Source organism: Colletotrichum higginsianum, chromosome 6 (genome assembly GCF_001672515.1).
Source record: "Colletotrichum higginsianum IMI 349063 chromosome 6, whole genome shotgun sequence".
Lineage (NCBI taxonomy): Eukaryota > Fungi > Ascomycota > Sordariomycetes > Glomerellales > Glomerellaceae > Colletotrichum > Colletotrichum higginsianum.
Window position 1 is genome coordinate 3,895,960 of NC_030959.1, and position 14,578 is coordinate 3,910,537.

The 14,578-nt window shown below is 55.5% G+C and overlaps 6 protein-coding genes across 6 annotated transcripts; 3 read left to right on the top strand and 3 right to left on the bottom strand.

The window, feature by feature from the left end:
• Window positions 1-375: 375 nt before the first annotated feature.
• Window positions 376-1,724, bottom strand: CH63R_09531 (Branched-chain-amino-acid aminotransferase; the record flags this gene model as incomplete). The annotated part of the gene is made up of 3 exons (XM_018304505.1): window positions 376-597; window positions 709-1,601; window positions 1,694-1,724. The coding sequence occupies 3 exons, from the start codon at window positions 1,722-1,724 to the stop codon at window positions 376-378; spliced, it is 1,146 nt and encodes a 381-aa protein (XP_018156528.1).
• A 468-nt stretch (window positions 1,725-2,192) lies between these two features.
• On the top strand, window positions 2,193-4,431 carry CH63R_09532 (2-isopropylmalate synthase; the record flags this gene model as incomplete). The annotated part of the gene is made up of 3 exons (XM_018304506.1): window positions 2,193-2,351; window positions 2,686-4,212; window positions 4,300-4,431. 3 exons carry the CDS (start codon window positions 2,193-2,195, stop codon window positions 4,429-4,431), a joined length of 1,818 nt encoding a protein of 605 aa, XP_018156529.1.
• Window positions 4,432-5,357: 926 nt separating this feature from the next.
• CH63R_09533 (Catalyzes late reaction in the cephamycin biosynthetic pathway) lies at window positions 5,358-6,303 on the bottom strand (the record flags this gene model as incomplete). Its single annotated transcript, XM_018304507.1, has 2 exons — window positions 5,358-5,901; window positions 6,011-6,303. 2 exons carry the CDS (start codon window positions 6,301-6,303, stop codon window positions 5,358-5,360), a joined length of 837 nt encoding a protein of 278 aa, XP_018156530.1.
• A 1,250-nt stretch (window positions 6,304-7,553) lies between these two features.
• Window positions 7,554-9,082, top strand: CH63R_09534 (3-isopropylmalate dehydrogenase; the record flags this gene model as incomplete). The annotated part of the gene is made up of 6 exons (XM_018304508.1): window positions 7,554-7,607; window positions 7,709-7,729; window positions 7,812-7,880; window positions 7,957-8,052; window positions 8,139-8,760; window positions 8,859-9,082. The coding sequence occupies 6 exons, from the start codon at window positions 7,554-7,556 to the stop codon at window positions 9,080-9,082; spliced, it is 1,086 nt and encodes a 361-aa protein (XP_018156531.1).
• Window positions 9,083-10,287: 1,205 nt separating this feature from the next.
• Window positions 10,288-11,506, top strand: CH63R_09535 (calcium/calmodulin-dependent protein kinase type 1B; the record flags this gene model as incomplete). The annotated part of the gene is made up of 2 exons (XM_018304509.1): window positions 10,288-10,647; window positions 10,730-11,506. 2 exons carry the CDS (start codon window positions 10,288-10,290, stop codon window positions 11,504-11,506), a joined length of 1,137 nt encoding a protein of 378 aa, XP_018156532.1.
• Window positions 11,507-12,030: 524 nt separating this feature from the next.
• CH63R_09536 (Sterigmatocystin 8-O-methyltransferase) lies at window positions 12,031-13,361 on the bottom strand (the record flags this gene model as incomplete). Its single annotated transcript, XM_018304510.1, has 2 exons — window positions 12,031-12,235; window positions 12,343-13,361. The coding sequence occupies 2 exons, from the start codon at window positions 13,359-13,361 to the stop codon at window positions 12,031-12,033; spliced, it is 1,224 nt and encodes a 407-aa protein (XP_018156533.1).
• Between the last annotated feature and the right edge of the window lie 1,217 nt (window positions 13,362-14,578).

Consider the following 14,578-nt stretch of genomic DNA (forward strand, 5'->3'; position numbering starts at 1 on the left):
GTTGGGATGACTATATGCTGTAGAGGTCCTTATTGTGCATGGTGGAGGTGATGTAAGACTGTGCATCTCAAGATATCTGCGACTGCAAAACCCGTGCCCTGATTATTATAAACCACATTCAATGGGGTCAAAGCCGCATGTGAATATTAGAAACGATGAAAAATTATCAAGCGAGCATTACGCCCGCTTAGTCTTCAGCGCATAGATGGCATCTCATGTTCTGCACAATGTGATCAGATTCTCGATGGAACAGCACGTCTTGATTTTGGGCATCATTGCCTCCAAAGGATTAATTCTAACTCTGCAACCGGCGTTTCTCTCCATTTTATCTACACGATTAGAGAAAATGCAGGTTTGGACAATATGAGTGACGGTCTACTTCATTTCCACCACTCTGCACCACCCGAAACGGTCTTGTTCAACCCCCCTCTGTATCCTCCTCAGTGCACCGGATATTCTGGCGTAGCAAGGGCCGCCAGAAACGAGATCGAACCTCTCCCCAGTTGCTTTTCGGTAGATGTTGCTCACCGATAAGACCCCCGACGCTGTGCCCGCAGCCATGGCCTCGGTGATGGTGGCGAGTTCGGCAAAGTTGATCTGTCAGACAGGTGAGACTGGTGAGCTAGGATCATGTAGCCGACGGAGGTAGTAATGGTAAAAGAAAAAAGAACAAAATGCCCCGATGGAATGAATTGGGAGCTGCCCTACCGACCGTCTCTCGACCCCCCACCCGAACGATGTCGCGAGAAGTGCCATCGAGTCCACCGTGATGCTGTCGAGGACCGTCTCGCTGTCCGAGACCAGAGCCGTCACCGACCCCTCGCCGTCGTCGCGTATACCGACGAACCCCGACGTGGAAAACTCCTCAATCTTGGTCTGCGTGCTGCTGTCCAGGTGCAGCAGAAGGTTGAACCCCTCCTCCTTGGCGAGACGAGACCACTTGGGGATGCAGGCGTAGTTTCCGCCCATCTTGGCCTTGCCGGCACCCCTCGTCGCAACGCGATCGTAATCGTCCGCGACCAGGGCTTTCAGGCTGGAGACGGCGTGGAGTCCGAAATGCGGCTGGACGTAGACGCAGAACGTGTATTCGTCTGGCGGATCCAGCCCGATCTGTACGCTGGACGCGAACTCGAGGGGCCTGATGTACAACGAGCCGCCAACCACGTCGTGAGGAGGGACGTATTCGGCGTTCCGGCGGACGGCCAGGTCGACACACTGCAGAAACAGGCTCTTGGGGACCTCGGGCATCTCGAGAAAGGCAGCCGAGCGCTGAAAGCGCGCCGCGTGATCGCCAGGTCGAAACACGGCTATCTCGTCATCCGGCCGCCGAAATGCCTTGAGGCCCTCAAAGATGTGCTGGCCGTAGTTGAGACCGGGTGCGAGTCCGTGTACGGAGAGTAGCGGGCTTTCGACGAAAGCGGGAGTCGACCACTGGCCTGTCTGGATGGAAAATACGGACTGCACATGGCCGTTGACTGCAAATTGCATAAGAGATGGCTCACTTAGCGGGAGGCGCACTTTGGAGGCAAACCACGACGGGAGTAGAGCAACGAGGACACGACACGTACCAGGGTTCTTCTTGCTGTCATACACCAACCAATCTGGAGAACTATCAGAACCCGATCCCTTCTTGAGAATTCTTGAGACCTTTTGGATGGGCATGTGCCGCAGCTACATATCTGAGAGAACTTACCAAAGTCGGCTTTGGGCTTGGGGGCGGGCATGATGTCGTCAGTCTGTGGGCTTCGACGCGACGTCTAGGGACCTGGAGGGGGGGTCACGGAATTTCCCGAGTGAAGAATGTACATTTCTATTTGACTATAACATCTCAAGACCCCTTGTTTCTAGCGTACATCCGGCTGTATGGAATGAATGTCTGAACGAGGGGGGGGGGGGGGGGGGGGGGGAATTGGCCGGACGCGGAGATGACCGTGACATAAGCCAGAAGTCTATACCCCCGTAAGATGTATGTACTCAAACGAACATAGGCTTACGTCACAACCGTCACCTGAAACGAGTATGGTCATCTTATCTTTGTGTAGTTAATTCTTTCTTCCGTGCGGGTTGAATTCGGTTCTATATCATGATGGAGCTAGCTAGTGGGACATCCCAAGGTTTTGACCGGTTGTCTGGTTGCAAAGTGAGACCTACGACATAACTCACATTCCAAAATTATTCATACTATTCACGAAATGATCGATGCCACGACAATCCGTAACAAGTATGGCGGTCGGGTGCCGCCGCCAGTACCACTTGCGAACCGCGAATGGCCGTCCAAGGAGATGACAAAGTGCCCCGAGTTCCTGTCCCACGACCTCCGCGATGGCAACCAAGCTTCGCCCATCCCCATGGTATGCAGCCCAGATTTTTTTCCGAGTCTCACTTTGAGAACTGTTGTATCAAGGCTTCTGGTCCTCATCTGTCACTCACCCTCACTCACCCTCACTCACTCTCACTCTCACTCTCACTCACTCTCACTCTCACTCTCACCCACTCTCACTCTCACTCTCACTCACTCTCACTCTCACTCACTCTCACTCTCACTCTCACTCTCACTCACTCTCACCCTCTCAATCACTCTCCCACTTTTCCCTAAAGATAAAGGACAAAGACCAAATAAAATAACTAAGAAATTTGTGTCATGATGGACTGAAAAAACATCTGGCAGTGGGCTGACTCTTCAAGACTTTCAACCAAAAAGTCATCATCTTCAAGAGCCTGGTCTCACTCGGGTTCAAGGAGATAGAGCTCGGGTACACCGGCGCCTCCAAGAGCGACAACGACTTCGTCCGTCATGTCGTGGAAACACCCGGCCTCGTGCCGGACGACGTATGCATCCAGGTCTGCTCCCCCTGCCGGGAAGACGCGCTCCTCCAGACGGTCAAGAGCCTCCACGGCGCGAAAAAGGCCAACGTCTTCACCTACATCGGCTGCAGCGACTCCCTGCGCGAGGTGGTGCTCAGGATGACCGAGGACGAATGGGTCGAGCGCGCGCGGTCGTGCGCCGCCTACGTGCGGTCCCTCGTCAAAGACGGCGGCCCCTACGCCGAGGGCACGGAGTGGTCGTTCAGCTTCGGTTTCGAAGACTTCTCCAACGCCCGGGTCGAGGCCGTCATACGCTGCGCCGAGGCCGTCAAGGCGGCGTGGAAGCCGACGGTCGACGACAAGATGGTCCTCGGGGTGGCGGCGAGCGTCGAGGTGTCGCCGCCCAACGTCTTTGCTGACCGGGTCGAGTACCTGCTCAAGAACCTGTCGGACCGCGAGACGTTCCGCTTCGGCGTACACCCGCACAACGACCGCGGATGCGCCGTGGCGGCCGCCGAGCTCGCCTGCTTGGCCGGGGCGGACCGCGTCGACGGCTGTGCCTTTGGGCACGGGGAGCGGGGTGGCAACGTCGACATGATCATCGTGGCCGCCAACGCCATGACGATGGGTCTCGACCCGGGCCTCGACCTGAGTCGTCTCGACGAGGTGGCCACGACGTACGCCGAAGTCACCAACATGCCGGTGCCCCCGCGAACTCCGTACTCCGGGTCGTTCTACTTCCGCGCCTTCAGCGGGCTTCACCAAGACGCCATCTCCAAGGGGCTTCGCGCGCGTCAGAGCGCGTCGGCGGACGCGCCCTGGCAGGTCCCGTATCTGCCTCTGGACCCGAGCGACCTCGGCCGCGACATGCGGGATTGCGTCGTCGGCATCACCAGCCAGAGCGGCAAGGCCGGCACCGCGTGGGTTCTGGGCCAGATGCTGGGTCTCCGAAACATCCCGGTCGACCTGCTACGTCTTTTCCAAGGCGTCGTGCAGCAACTGGCCGAACGGGCCGAAGAAGAGCGCAAGAGCATCAGCAACCACGATGTCTGCCAGGCGTTCTGCAATGTGTTCCACATTGGGACAATGGGACAGGCCCCTCTGCCTACCTTACTGGCGGGCACAAACGATTCTGGAATCTTTGCCCTAGGCGACATCCTCTCGGCCCTGGACAAGGACGACCCGGCCGAAACCCACGCGGCTCTGGCGCGGGTGTTGAACCTCCCCGACCAAGTCGAGATTTCCGTACAATGTGAAACCTTGGACGGGTCGCCGAGCGAGGTGTTGCCCGGCAGCACCGTGGCCTACGCAAAACTCACAACCGCCGACGCTGCCACAGACTGGGGAGTTGGTGTGGGGGACGGAGAGACGGATGCGTCAATACGCGCTGTCGTCTCGGCTTTCGTCGTAAGTGACACCACCACCACCACCTTTCACGTGTCGTGAACCCAGACATGAGACAAAGAGAAAACTGACTCCGCGGTTCCGCAACAGGTTGCTGGGTATCTGCGACTTCGGGAGTCCGGCGCTCAACAACAAGCTGCCAACGCGTTGAGTGGGGGACCGACTGACCATCGTCCTGCTCTCTCCCGTCCTTTTGAGTTCCGAGCCGTTGAAACTATCTAGATGGGGCATAGATGGGGTGTCCGCGGCCCTGGAGCAGAAGTACATCATTCAGACCTATATCGCAAGCATTTCGGAGATTTCCCGGCATAGTATTCGAGCTATCCTAATCGTACATCATACATCGTACAGGTACACCTGTGTTTTTCACATTTAGAGTGAGCCAATGGGCGCTGAGGCTTCGGTTACTGTCTCGTGTGGCCCATGTGAGCCAATGGAACGAAGCATTGCATCAACTTTAACAATGACTTGAGCCAAAAAAGGCCAAAGTTAGACTTGGCCGCCATCCCGTTTTGTCTTTTGGCTTTTTACGAAGGCCTGATTAGTATTAAACTTACAGCTAGGGAAAGAAGGTTATACAGGCTGATATTTACTATGTAATCATCTTTCCCTACCCTGATACTCGCGCGTTGGGAGGGTGTAGGGAAACTCTAACGAACGGGTACATATCTTATTATCAACCGATCTGCTACTTACTTATTCAGCATGACTCGCTGCCAATGTCTTCCATTCTTTTGGGGGAGATCACATAGGTAAGAGCTGGCCGCCATTACTTTTACTTTTCTTTCACTTTAATATTTTACGAGGGCTTGTTGAGTTTTCAACTTAATACACCTCCGGAAAGCGATCCTAAGTTGGTAACACAACGTTTACTCCACAAATGGTCTGTTGCGTATCACCATGACTCGCTGCCAATATCTTCCATTCCGTTTAACCTTTTCACATCCTATTCCTTTTCGGGGAGATAACATGGTTGCTAATCCTTGGGGTCGGAAGCTCACGATGCGACCCAGAAGGTCGCCACGCTTCACATGTGAGGCTCCGCCAAAAGACAGCACGCAACCAAGCCGTCCAGATGATTCCCCCGTCACCGCGGGCCATAGTCGATTGTCTTGCGTCTCTTGCGTACCGGCATCGAGGCTATGATTTCAGTCCCACGTCTCGTTTTCGTAAAATACAAACGCCCGCAGCTCAATGCTTTGTCTTCCGGGCAACCCATCAGCGGCCGAGGGAGTCTCTTGAAAAGCAGAGTGCGCCACCCGTCTAGCCCTGCCGTCTGTCTTGCTGTCAAAGGTCTTGAAGACCAGGACGTCGTCGGGCGTCATGCCCGATTTGTAGAACCACTTGTGCCCCTCGCCGTACCGGACCTCGTTGGTCTCCATCTTGGGGATGGTCTCGTCCGTGCTGTGGCGGATGCTGATCGTGACCTCGTCCTCGGGGGGCACGCTGTGGGCCTCGCCGATGCATAGAGGATCCCGCAAGACGGGCGCCAGAGGCCTCCAGGCGTTGACCATGACGACGCGGTGTTTCATGAGCTCGTCGGCCTCGCCTGGGAAGAAGTCGTGAAGGAGCTGGTGGGCGTATGATATGGAAGAGTCGAAGTGTACCTTGTGACAGGGCTTTGCCGGATGATCGACACGGTCACCACGCCGGACCATATGGTTCGCCGCAATCACCCGCTTCACACCTAGTCTGCCCAGCGAGAAGCACAGGAATTTCGTCAGTCCACTGGCATCATAGGGCGGAGGAAGAAGCTTGGTTTGTGTTGTGGTGCGAAAGGGGGAAGTTCGCTACTACTCACAAATCGCGCAACAGCTCCTCTGTTTCTGGATAGTAAACCTCCTTGATCAAGCGCTCGTCGTCAAAGTCCTTGAACGACGAAGCGTGATGGAACCACTGGAAGCCATGCCGCTCCAGTGTGAAGTGCTCTTCACGACCGCTGACATCGTGGACCGTCACCTTCCTGGTGTCGAAAGGCTTCACCTGCGTCTCGGGCTTGTCCATGTACGACACGAGATCATCCGAGCCATCTCCCTTCACCTTGATAAAGTTCAGGGTTGTGCGCACTGGGCGAAAATCGTGAATAGCCGACATTTCTTTTGAACAGACTGCTTTGCTCCTGGGGGGGGAATAAGAGGCCGTTGGGGAGACTGCTCGATAGCCAATACTGCTCTAGTGTATGAAATCAATTAACTCCCCGTCTATCGGCAAAGCACTACAGCGAAGCAGGTCCAGGGGGGTTTAGTCGGCAACTAGCCCTTCTTGGGGGACCAGATAGCCTTTGGACAATTAGGCTCAAGGCTTCCATCATCCAGGGCGGTTTCCCGAGCCTTCCCTCTTTAGGTTTGTGCTGACGATATGCTGAACCTAGAGGTATTGAGTGTGGAACGCATCTCGTAAGCAGCTCATACGATGTACAGATGGGAGAAGTGAACGTGAGTAGACGCTCTCTAATTGGATGGTCCGGGCAGCCTGAACTGTGTTGAGGGGGTAGAGGAAAGTTGCAATACAAAGAAAGTGATGGTCCGAGAAACAAGCAGAGTTTTTCGTGTCATTTGACCGCCAGACTTAGACTCCGGGCGGCCTCGGACTCTCCACTTGTACATGCTCGTCCCAAATGTAACAGTAGGGAAGATCCAGCCGGGCTACTCCGCCGATCCTCGCAAGACCATACGATGTATGGTGTACAGGCATCAAATAGGGTTTTGCCGATTGGTCGATCGATTCGTCACAAGCAGATCCGCAAGAAGAGCACAAAGTAAGACGCCGTTTACTCAACATGCCGCAATGGAACCCTAGGTTTGGTTGCTGGGGGGTTATCTGGGGGCCACGGGCCAAAGAGGGAGAGGAGTCTCCATGTATGGAGACTGCATCCAAAGAAGCCCGAGAGGCTTAGCATACGGCCCGTTTGCTCGGGAATGTACAGCAGGACTAGTCAGTCATAAACGCTAACTTAAAAACACTCGATGCATAATGAGCTAATAGCGTACTCATACGACCTAGTCCCCACGAGCAACGACATGGGTTTCGATCTCCTGTTGAACTGTAACTAAGGTCCAAAGTAAGCGAGACTAAGACAAGAACTGATTGGCAGAGGCTGCGTAAGACTTTGGCCGGACGCAATTCACCCTTGTCCACAAAGGTCGAGACACCAAGGCCATCGAGCATGACTTGAGTGGTTTGTGATGTCGATACATGCGGGACCGTAACCAACTAAACCAGTGGCCGGTCTCAAGTTAGAAAGACAGAACCGAGGATAAATGAGCGATATGAGGGCTGCATCAGACTCAACCCGAGACAACCTTTCACACTTGACGAGACAATCAAAACGTCGAAACATCACCATGGCCTTGGAACACGACATCCTTGTTTTTGAAGGCGACTATGCTGGTCCTGAGGTATGCTCACCCGCTCTTGGTTCCTCTCTTCCCACTGCCCAGGGCCTACTGAAAGTGTCGGCGTCGCCGGGTTCTAACAAGAGATGGCCTGTTCACTCTAGGTCGTTCGCGAGGGCATCAAGGTACGTTTGTTCTGGGAAGCCAGACTGTTCTGAACCCTCTACATCCCCTGTATTAGCTTTTATTGACAATAAATTGGCAAAGGTTCTACGCGAGGTTGAGCGCCAAAACAAGGGCACAAAGTTCAATCTAAAGTACCGTCTCATCGGCGGGGTGAGTTGCTGACTGCAGGACCGGACCTGTGACCGTAGCCGTACCTATACTCACCTTGGATCCTCCTCTACGGTAGAGTTCCTGGGACGCTGAGGGAGTGACGATCTCTCAAAGCACCCTTTCCGAAGCCGCCTCGGTTTCGGCTGTCCTGCTCGGAGCGGTGGGGGGACCGGTAAGGATACAAGTCCACCTTTTCGCTCCCCAATCAAGAGATGACGTGCTGATATTCCGGGCTTACCTGGCCCACGCGGGCTCCAGAAATGGACTTCCACTGCTGTGCCTGTAGAGTCAGGGCTCGGCAAACTGCGCAAGGCCATGGACGCCTTCGGCAACCTCCGTCCCATCAACTTCGTCGCGCCGTCGCTCGTGGAGCAGTCGGCCCTCAAGACGGAGCGGTGCGCGGGGACCAACATGGTGATTGTCCGGGAACTGACGGGGGGCATGTACTTTGGCGAAAAGACGGAGCACGACGGGTCGTTCAACATGGCCGCCGACACGGACCTGTACACGAGAGCCGAGATCGAGCGAGCGGCTCGGCTGGCGGGCAAGCTGGCCACGGCCACCAGCCCACCCCAGCCCGTCATCAGCCTCGACAAGGCCAACGCCCTGGCGTCGTGTGGCCGTCTCTGGAGGGGTGTGGTGAGCCAAGTCATGGCCGCCGAGTTCCCCCACGTCCCGTTGCAGCATATGCTGATCGACACAGCGGCCATGGTCATGGCGAGCAGCCCCACCCGGCTGAACGGCGTGGTGCTGACGAGTAACATGTTTGGCGACATAATCAGCGACGAAGGGGCGGCCATCATTGGCAGCATCGGGCTGCTCCCTAGCGCCAGCTTGTGTGGGATTCCCGAAACTCTGGACGGCGGAGGCAGGGTTCGTGGTATCTACGAGCCTATCCACGGCAAGTTCCGCAAGGAAGACCCCCCGGCGTGCTAAGCTTTCTTGACTGCTGACGGACAAGGATGTTTTTGGTTGCAGGGTCCGCGCCGGATATTGCTGGGCAGGGGGTCATCAACCCGGTTGGCATGATCCTCTCGGTGGCCATGATGTTGAAGTACTCCCTGGACATGCCTCTGGCTGCCGCCGCCGTGGAAAAGGCAGTGGGCGAGACCTTGCAAAGCGGCGTGCGGACCCCGGACCTCGGCGGGTCCGCCTCCACGGCCGAGTTTGGAGACGCCGTCGTGGCCGCGTTGATTGGGTGACGACTCGGAAAGTAAACTTGATGTTTGGGATGGCCCGGCAGCCCAAGGTTGGACATTTGGGGAGCACCTGTATCTTTGTTTAAAACAAGGGGCAAAGGAAAAAAAAGGTGATCTGCTAAAGTGAACCTTTCTGAGTCTCTGCCTCTCGGAGAGTTCGCGGACATTTCATAAGTTCCAGGCCGTGAACTCAGTCCGATAGTTCGACCGGGACCCGGAGACCTCGAGCTCCGGGCCGGTTGGCCGCGTCAGTACCTCGAGCAGGCCGACCTCCAGCTGCTTCGGCACATGAATCTTGTCGCCGTCGATCTATGTAATAAGAAAGGTTGCCACATTGCCCATATTGCCCAAGTGTGACGGTAAATAGACCTACAAAACCTTCCGAAACTTCAAGAAACAATCCGTCTCGGAGCACAACCAGAGGGGGAATTCATCTCCAGAGTTGCTGCAAGCAAGGTCCATCTCCAGCTGACCGCTCAAGTCGGATTCCATCCCCGTCGTAACCTGCAACCAAGCACATTGACTCGAGTGTGATCGACGGTGCTGTAGGTTAGAGTTGGCGTATATAGTTTTCGTCTAAATTGGACAGCCACCGCCGAAAGCATGCTTCGCTCTTCCGATTCTATAAAGTTTTGAGGTTGTGGAAGTGGTACATGCTAAGCCTTTTGTCCGTAAAGTCTTCAAGATATATCCACGTGCAGAAGCGGACACGATTCAAGGTCACTCCACCGAGTACACGAGCGCGCTTATGCAGAAGACCGAAACACTGAAAAGGTTCAAAATAAGGTACTATCTCCAACGTTTTTGAGTTTTTCTTCCAGTAGAGACTGTATGTGTGTGTGTGTGTGTCTGCGCGTGGCAAAACCAAGCCCACCGGGCGCCAAGAACAGCGCAAGCTCAAGATATGAGGTTTATGGTTCAAAAGGCTTTGTTTAACGACGAAACGCTCTACAGATGCCAATGACCCGAAGGAGAGAAAGGTCCCAAGCCCAGCTTGAGGATGTCAGCGAGAGGCGCAAGGTTCAAAACCGCATCGCTCAACGCCACTACAGTAGGTTAAACCCGACACTATGCCCTCTTCCTAGTTGTATCAGACAGGATCAAAGGAAAGAAAACGCTGACGTGACGTCTCGGTTCTTCAAAATATAGGGGAACGGCAGAAGCAATGTCTCGAGAATGCCCACAAACTGTTGCTCGCCCACGAGGCCATGCAGAAACGGTGTCATGTGGCTGGGCAGAGCAGCTACGGCGGCTCTTCCTGGCTGGGCGCTCCGTCGGATGCGTCGTCGGGCATGAATGCCGAACACGGGCTGGAGAGCGTTCAACAAGCAGAAACACAACGGACCTTGATGCGGCTTCACGGCTCCGGCTCAGGCTCAGGCTCAGATGCTAGCATGACTTATCGCGGCAACCTGGGAGACTTGGGTTTGGGAGTTGCCGGTGTAGACATGCCGGGGCAGACACATGCCAACACGCTACCGGAGTCGAGGAACGACACCATCGAAGTGAGGGTGAACGAACCCCGACGAGGTAGAGAGTCACACCTGCAGCTGGAAGACACGGAGCCGGTAAGCAGCCCCCTTTGGACCGGTCACAGGGAGAGATCCCACCAGGATTGAAGAGTGGGCTGACCTTCCGGTGTCTCGTCAGTTCAACCCCGTCTCACCGTCCGACTTCTTCCAATTCTCTCCGTCCTCCGGCTCGGACAAGTTCGATCCGATGCTCGGCTTCAACACCGAGTCTCCCGGCCTGCCCAGCACGTATCAGAGCATCAACACGCCCTCGACGTCACAGTGGGCGACGCCACCCGCCGGGCTTCGAGAGAGCAGAAGACAATCCAACCACGCTTCTCCAGAGGCCCTCGATAAGACGGATGTACCTGGGCCAGCAGCAGAAGGGGACGGGAATTCCATGCCCGGCTCACGATTGGAAAGGCGCTCTTCTAAAGCTGGTGGCCATGCTGAGCCCGCCGCTGCAGGACGGCGCCCGCCACAGGTAGATGACGACGAGTGGTCGACGCCGCTCCTGGCAGCCGCCGGACGCGGCCACGTTCAGATTGTCAAGCTCCTCGTCAAGAGCGGTGCGGATCTCGAGTCCAAGAGCAAGTCGGGCAAGTCGTGCCTCTTCTGGGCCGTTGAGATGAGGCAGATGGACACTGTGAAGTGCTGTCTGGACCTCGGGGCCGACCTCGGGGCGGTGCGGGACGAGTCCGGGCTGGGCTTGTTCCACAGGGCGGTCCTGGATGACGACGTTCCTCTCCTCGAGGTGTTGCTCGAGTGTTGTGCCAGGCTGGGTGAAAAGGGGCGGGAATGGGTTCACATGACGGATCGTCACAACCGCACGCCGTTGTACTTGGCTGCGGAGATGGGAAAGGCGGAGATTGCGGAGCTCTTTGTCAAAGCAGGGGCGGATGTGAATCGGAGATGATCCAGGACTTGATGGAAAACATACTGAAAACAAATTAATTCTTTAAAAAAAAAAGAAAAAAAGAAAAACAGAGACAAAAACAAAAAACCAAAACCAGTCTATTTTCAAACGTCTTCTCTTGAGCTTGCTAACTGTCCCAGACAAATTCCAATAGAGACAGTTCTCCTGGCTTCTTGGTTCTACAGGCTACAAACCTGAATCTCTCATCGGCGTGCTGGAAGAGATGCTGCCATTCTGCCAGGCTCCGCTCCTGTCCGTTGAACAAGGCCATCATCGCCAAGTCATAACTCCTATCACCGAATAAATCAATGAGTGCAACAGAGAGTTTGGAGTGGTAAACGGGTAACTAGTGAGGGCGGAGGAAACCTCTTGTAACAGAGTGTGATCGAGTGTGGAAGTCTCCGGCTCAGACCACACACACACCTCCACCCAAACCCCACACCCATCCGGCCGGAAGGTTAAGGGAGTAGTGGGGGAGAGGGGAAAGACAGGGGCAAGACAAGGATGAACGAGTTCCAATAAACTTACAGCGCTGATTTGATGACTTCGGGCGACTCAGTTCCCGGTCTAGGTACCACCAGCTCGTTCAGGATCACCCTCGCACCGGGACGCAACGCCGGGACGAGGCTGCGTATGATCTTGACGGCGTGCTCGTCGCTCCAGTCGTGAAGGATCCAGCGGAAGAAGTAGATGTCGGCGTCCTTGACCGGCTGCAGGGAGAAGAAGTCGCTATCACGGCGTTGCAGTCAGCCAAGATGATGATCTGTCCAATGTACACACACACAAACACAAACACACACAAACACACACACACACACAACCGGGGTAGTACTTACTGGGCCATGAACTGCACCCTCCCCTGAAGCTCGGCCGGGAGACTCTTCTGCCCTTCTCTGGCATTGTCTTCCGAGTCCTGCACGATGAAGCGGGTGGTGGGACTCTTGCTGGCCACCTGGACCGCCAGCGCTCCTCGTCCACCGCCGACGTCGACGATCTTTTTCCCTTCGATCCCGATCTGGCCGCCGAGGAACTCGTCCAACAGGGCGCCCACGTCAGAGAACTCGTGCATCATGACTGCGTGGAAGCGCCGTGCGACCTCGGGTTCTTCCGAGTGGACCTGCCACAGGCTCTTCCGGTCCGAAAGCGCCACCGCGGCATCCCTGTCGCTGTTGTTGTTATTGTTGTTGGCGGGGGGATGGGAATCCAGAGACACGAGCTCCCGCTCAAGGTTTGCCAGGGCGGATCCCGTGTCGTTGGGGTCCTGGCTGCCCGGGAACCGTTGCAGAGCATCGGCCAGCCGCATGCCCGCGGGCAGCATCTCCAGCATGCCGTAAGTAACGAGATCCCTGAGGGGGGGCTGGCGGGCGAGCAGCGCCGAGGTGGCCGTGTGGGCCACGAGCCCCTCGGAAGGCTCGCAGAATATGCCGTGCGTCGCGGCATGACGGAGGATCCGGCGGACGGAGCCCTCGCTGAGCGGTGGACGCGTCAAGGCGGCGATGTCGGCGAACGGTGTTCCCACGGCGCCGTTAGCAGGTTGCAGCGGGACCAGCTCTGCCAGCCGCAGCTGTATAATGACACGCAGAATCACGGGCTTCGTCCAGTCGACGAGGAGTGGCAGCACCGGCCCCCCGAGGAGCCCGCGCAGCTCCTGGCAAGCGGCCATGGTCTTCTGCCGCGAGTCCTCGGCCGCCGCGTCCGGCATGGGCATCCAGGGAGGGCTGTTGATGTCGGCGGCGGCACTCTCGGTGAGTTTCGAGAGGAGCCCATTCTGCTGCAGATACGCGTCCACGGCGGTTGCGTGCTCCACGATGCTGCGGGCGAGCGTGACGAGGCGTGAATCGGAGGATGATGCCATACTTGCCCTGGGATGAGACGTTTCCTGACTCGGTCGGTCTACAACAGGGTCAAAGTAGATTGGTGGTTGAATATCTCTTTTTTTGGACATTTTGAACTGTGGCTTCGCGATTACAGCGCATAGTATTGTATCGGTAAGTTCCGCGCTACTGCATGGACATGACATGACTGACGTTCGAGAGGATGCTCCATATTGCCGCCGTGACCGTTCCAATCTCCCATGTAACCCCATGATGAGGCGGAACTCGAAGGCTAGTCGAAGGCTACTCGTAGACTGAGTGAAACTTTAAACATCCACACGTAAGCAGAGGAGATGGGGCGACTGGATACGTCAAGGGATGGGGGGCAATAAGCTTGGCAACAAGTCCGCGTCCGTGGCATGGCATGTGTTCTCTTGACGTAGCATTTGTGAAAGCGTTGATTTATCATGGAATGAAAAAGAACCGGCTCAAAAAGCCACATCACCAGCATCGCACTCACTCGAGAAACTTCATTCTTTGACAAAGGTGTGTGTCCCTTGATCAGTTTCCTCCAAGCACCAAGAGTATCTCGCAAGCTAGTTCGTCGAGATTTCATGTCTACTACTATGCCGTAAGCTAGACTCACGGACCGAAATCCCGAGCTGAGCTCCAAGGTTTGAGGGATAGACACACAGACATGGATGTCTGCTTACGGGTACAGGCATGGAGGCTGAGCTTAGCGTTTGTGATGTTGTTTATCCGTGGCAATTTAGTAATCATTCGAACTTAATTCGGCGCTTGCCGCGGCAGGGATGAGCAGACAGGGGTTGTTAGACGGAGCTGATTAGAAAAGGTTGATTAGATGGGGGTTGATTAGATGGGGTTGATCAAGGTTCGGTAGCATTGCCTCTCGAGGCGTGTCAGGGAAAGTCAACAATATGCTGGTTCAAAGTTCCATCAGAGAGAGACCTATTAAGCTTTCACATCGCACAAGTGGGCACAGAGCGAAGCTTCCCGGCGGCAAGTGTAACCCTTTTTTGGAGTTCTTGTGGATAGAAACAGAACATCGTAATGCTTCTATGCCGGTTCAAGATTAGTTTCCATCGCAGCACACAAGGTACAGCCTGGCTAACAAGGGGTCTCCCTCCACACTATTCTTTTTTTTGTTCTTGTACCACGAATCCAGTCAGACTTGTTTTGACAAGGATCAACCGTTAAAGCCCAGTTTTCATGACGGAGGACGGATCGTCGTGATGCA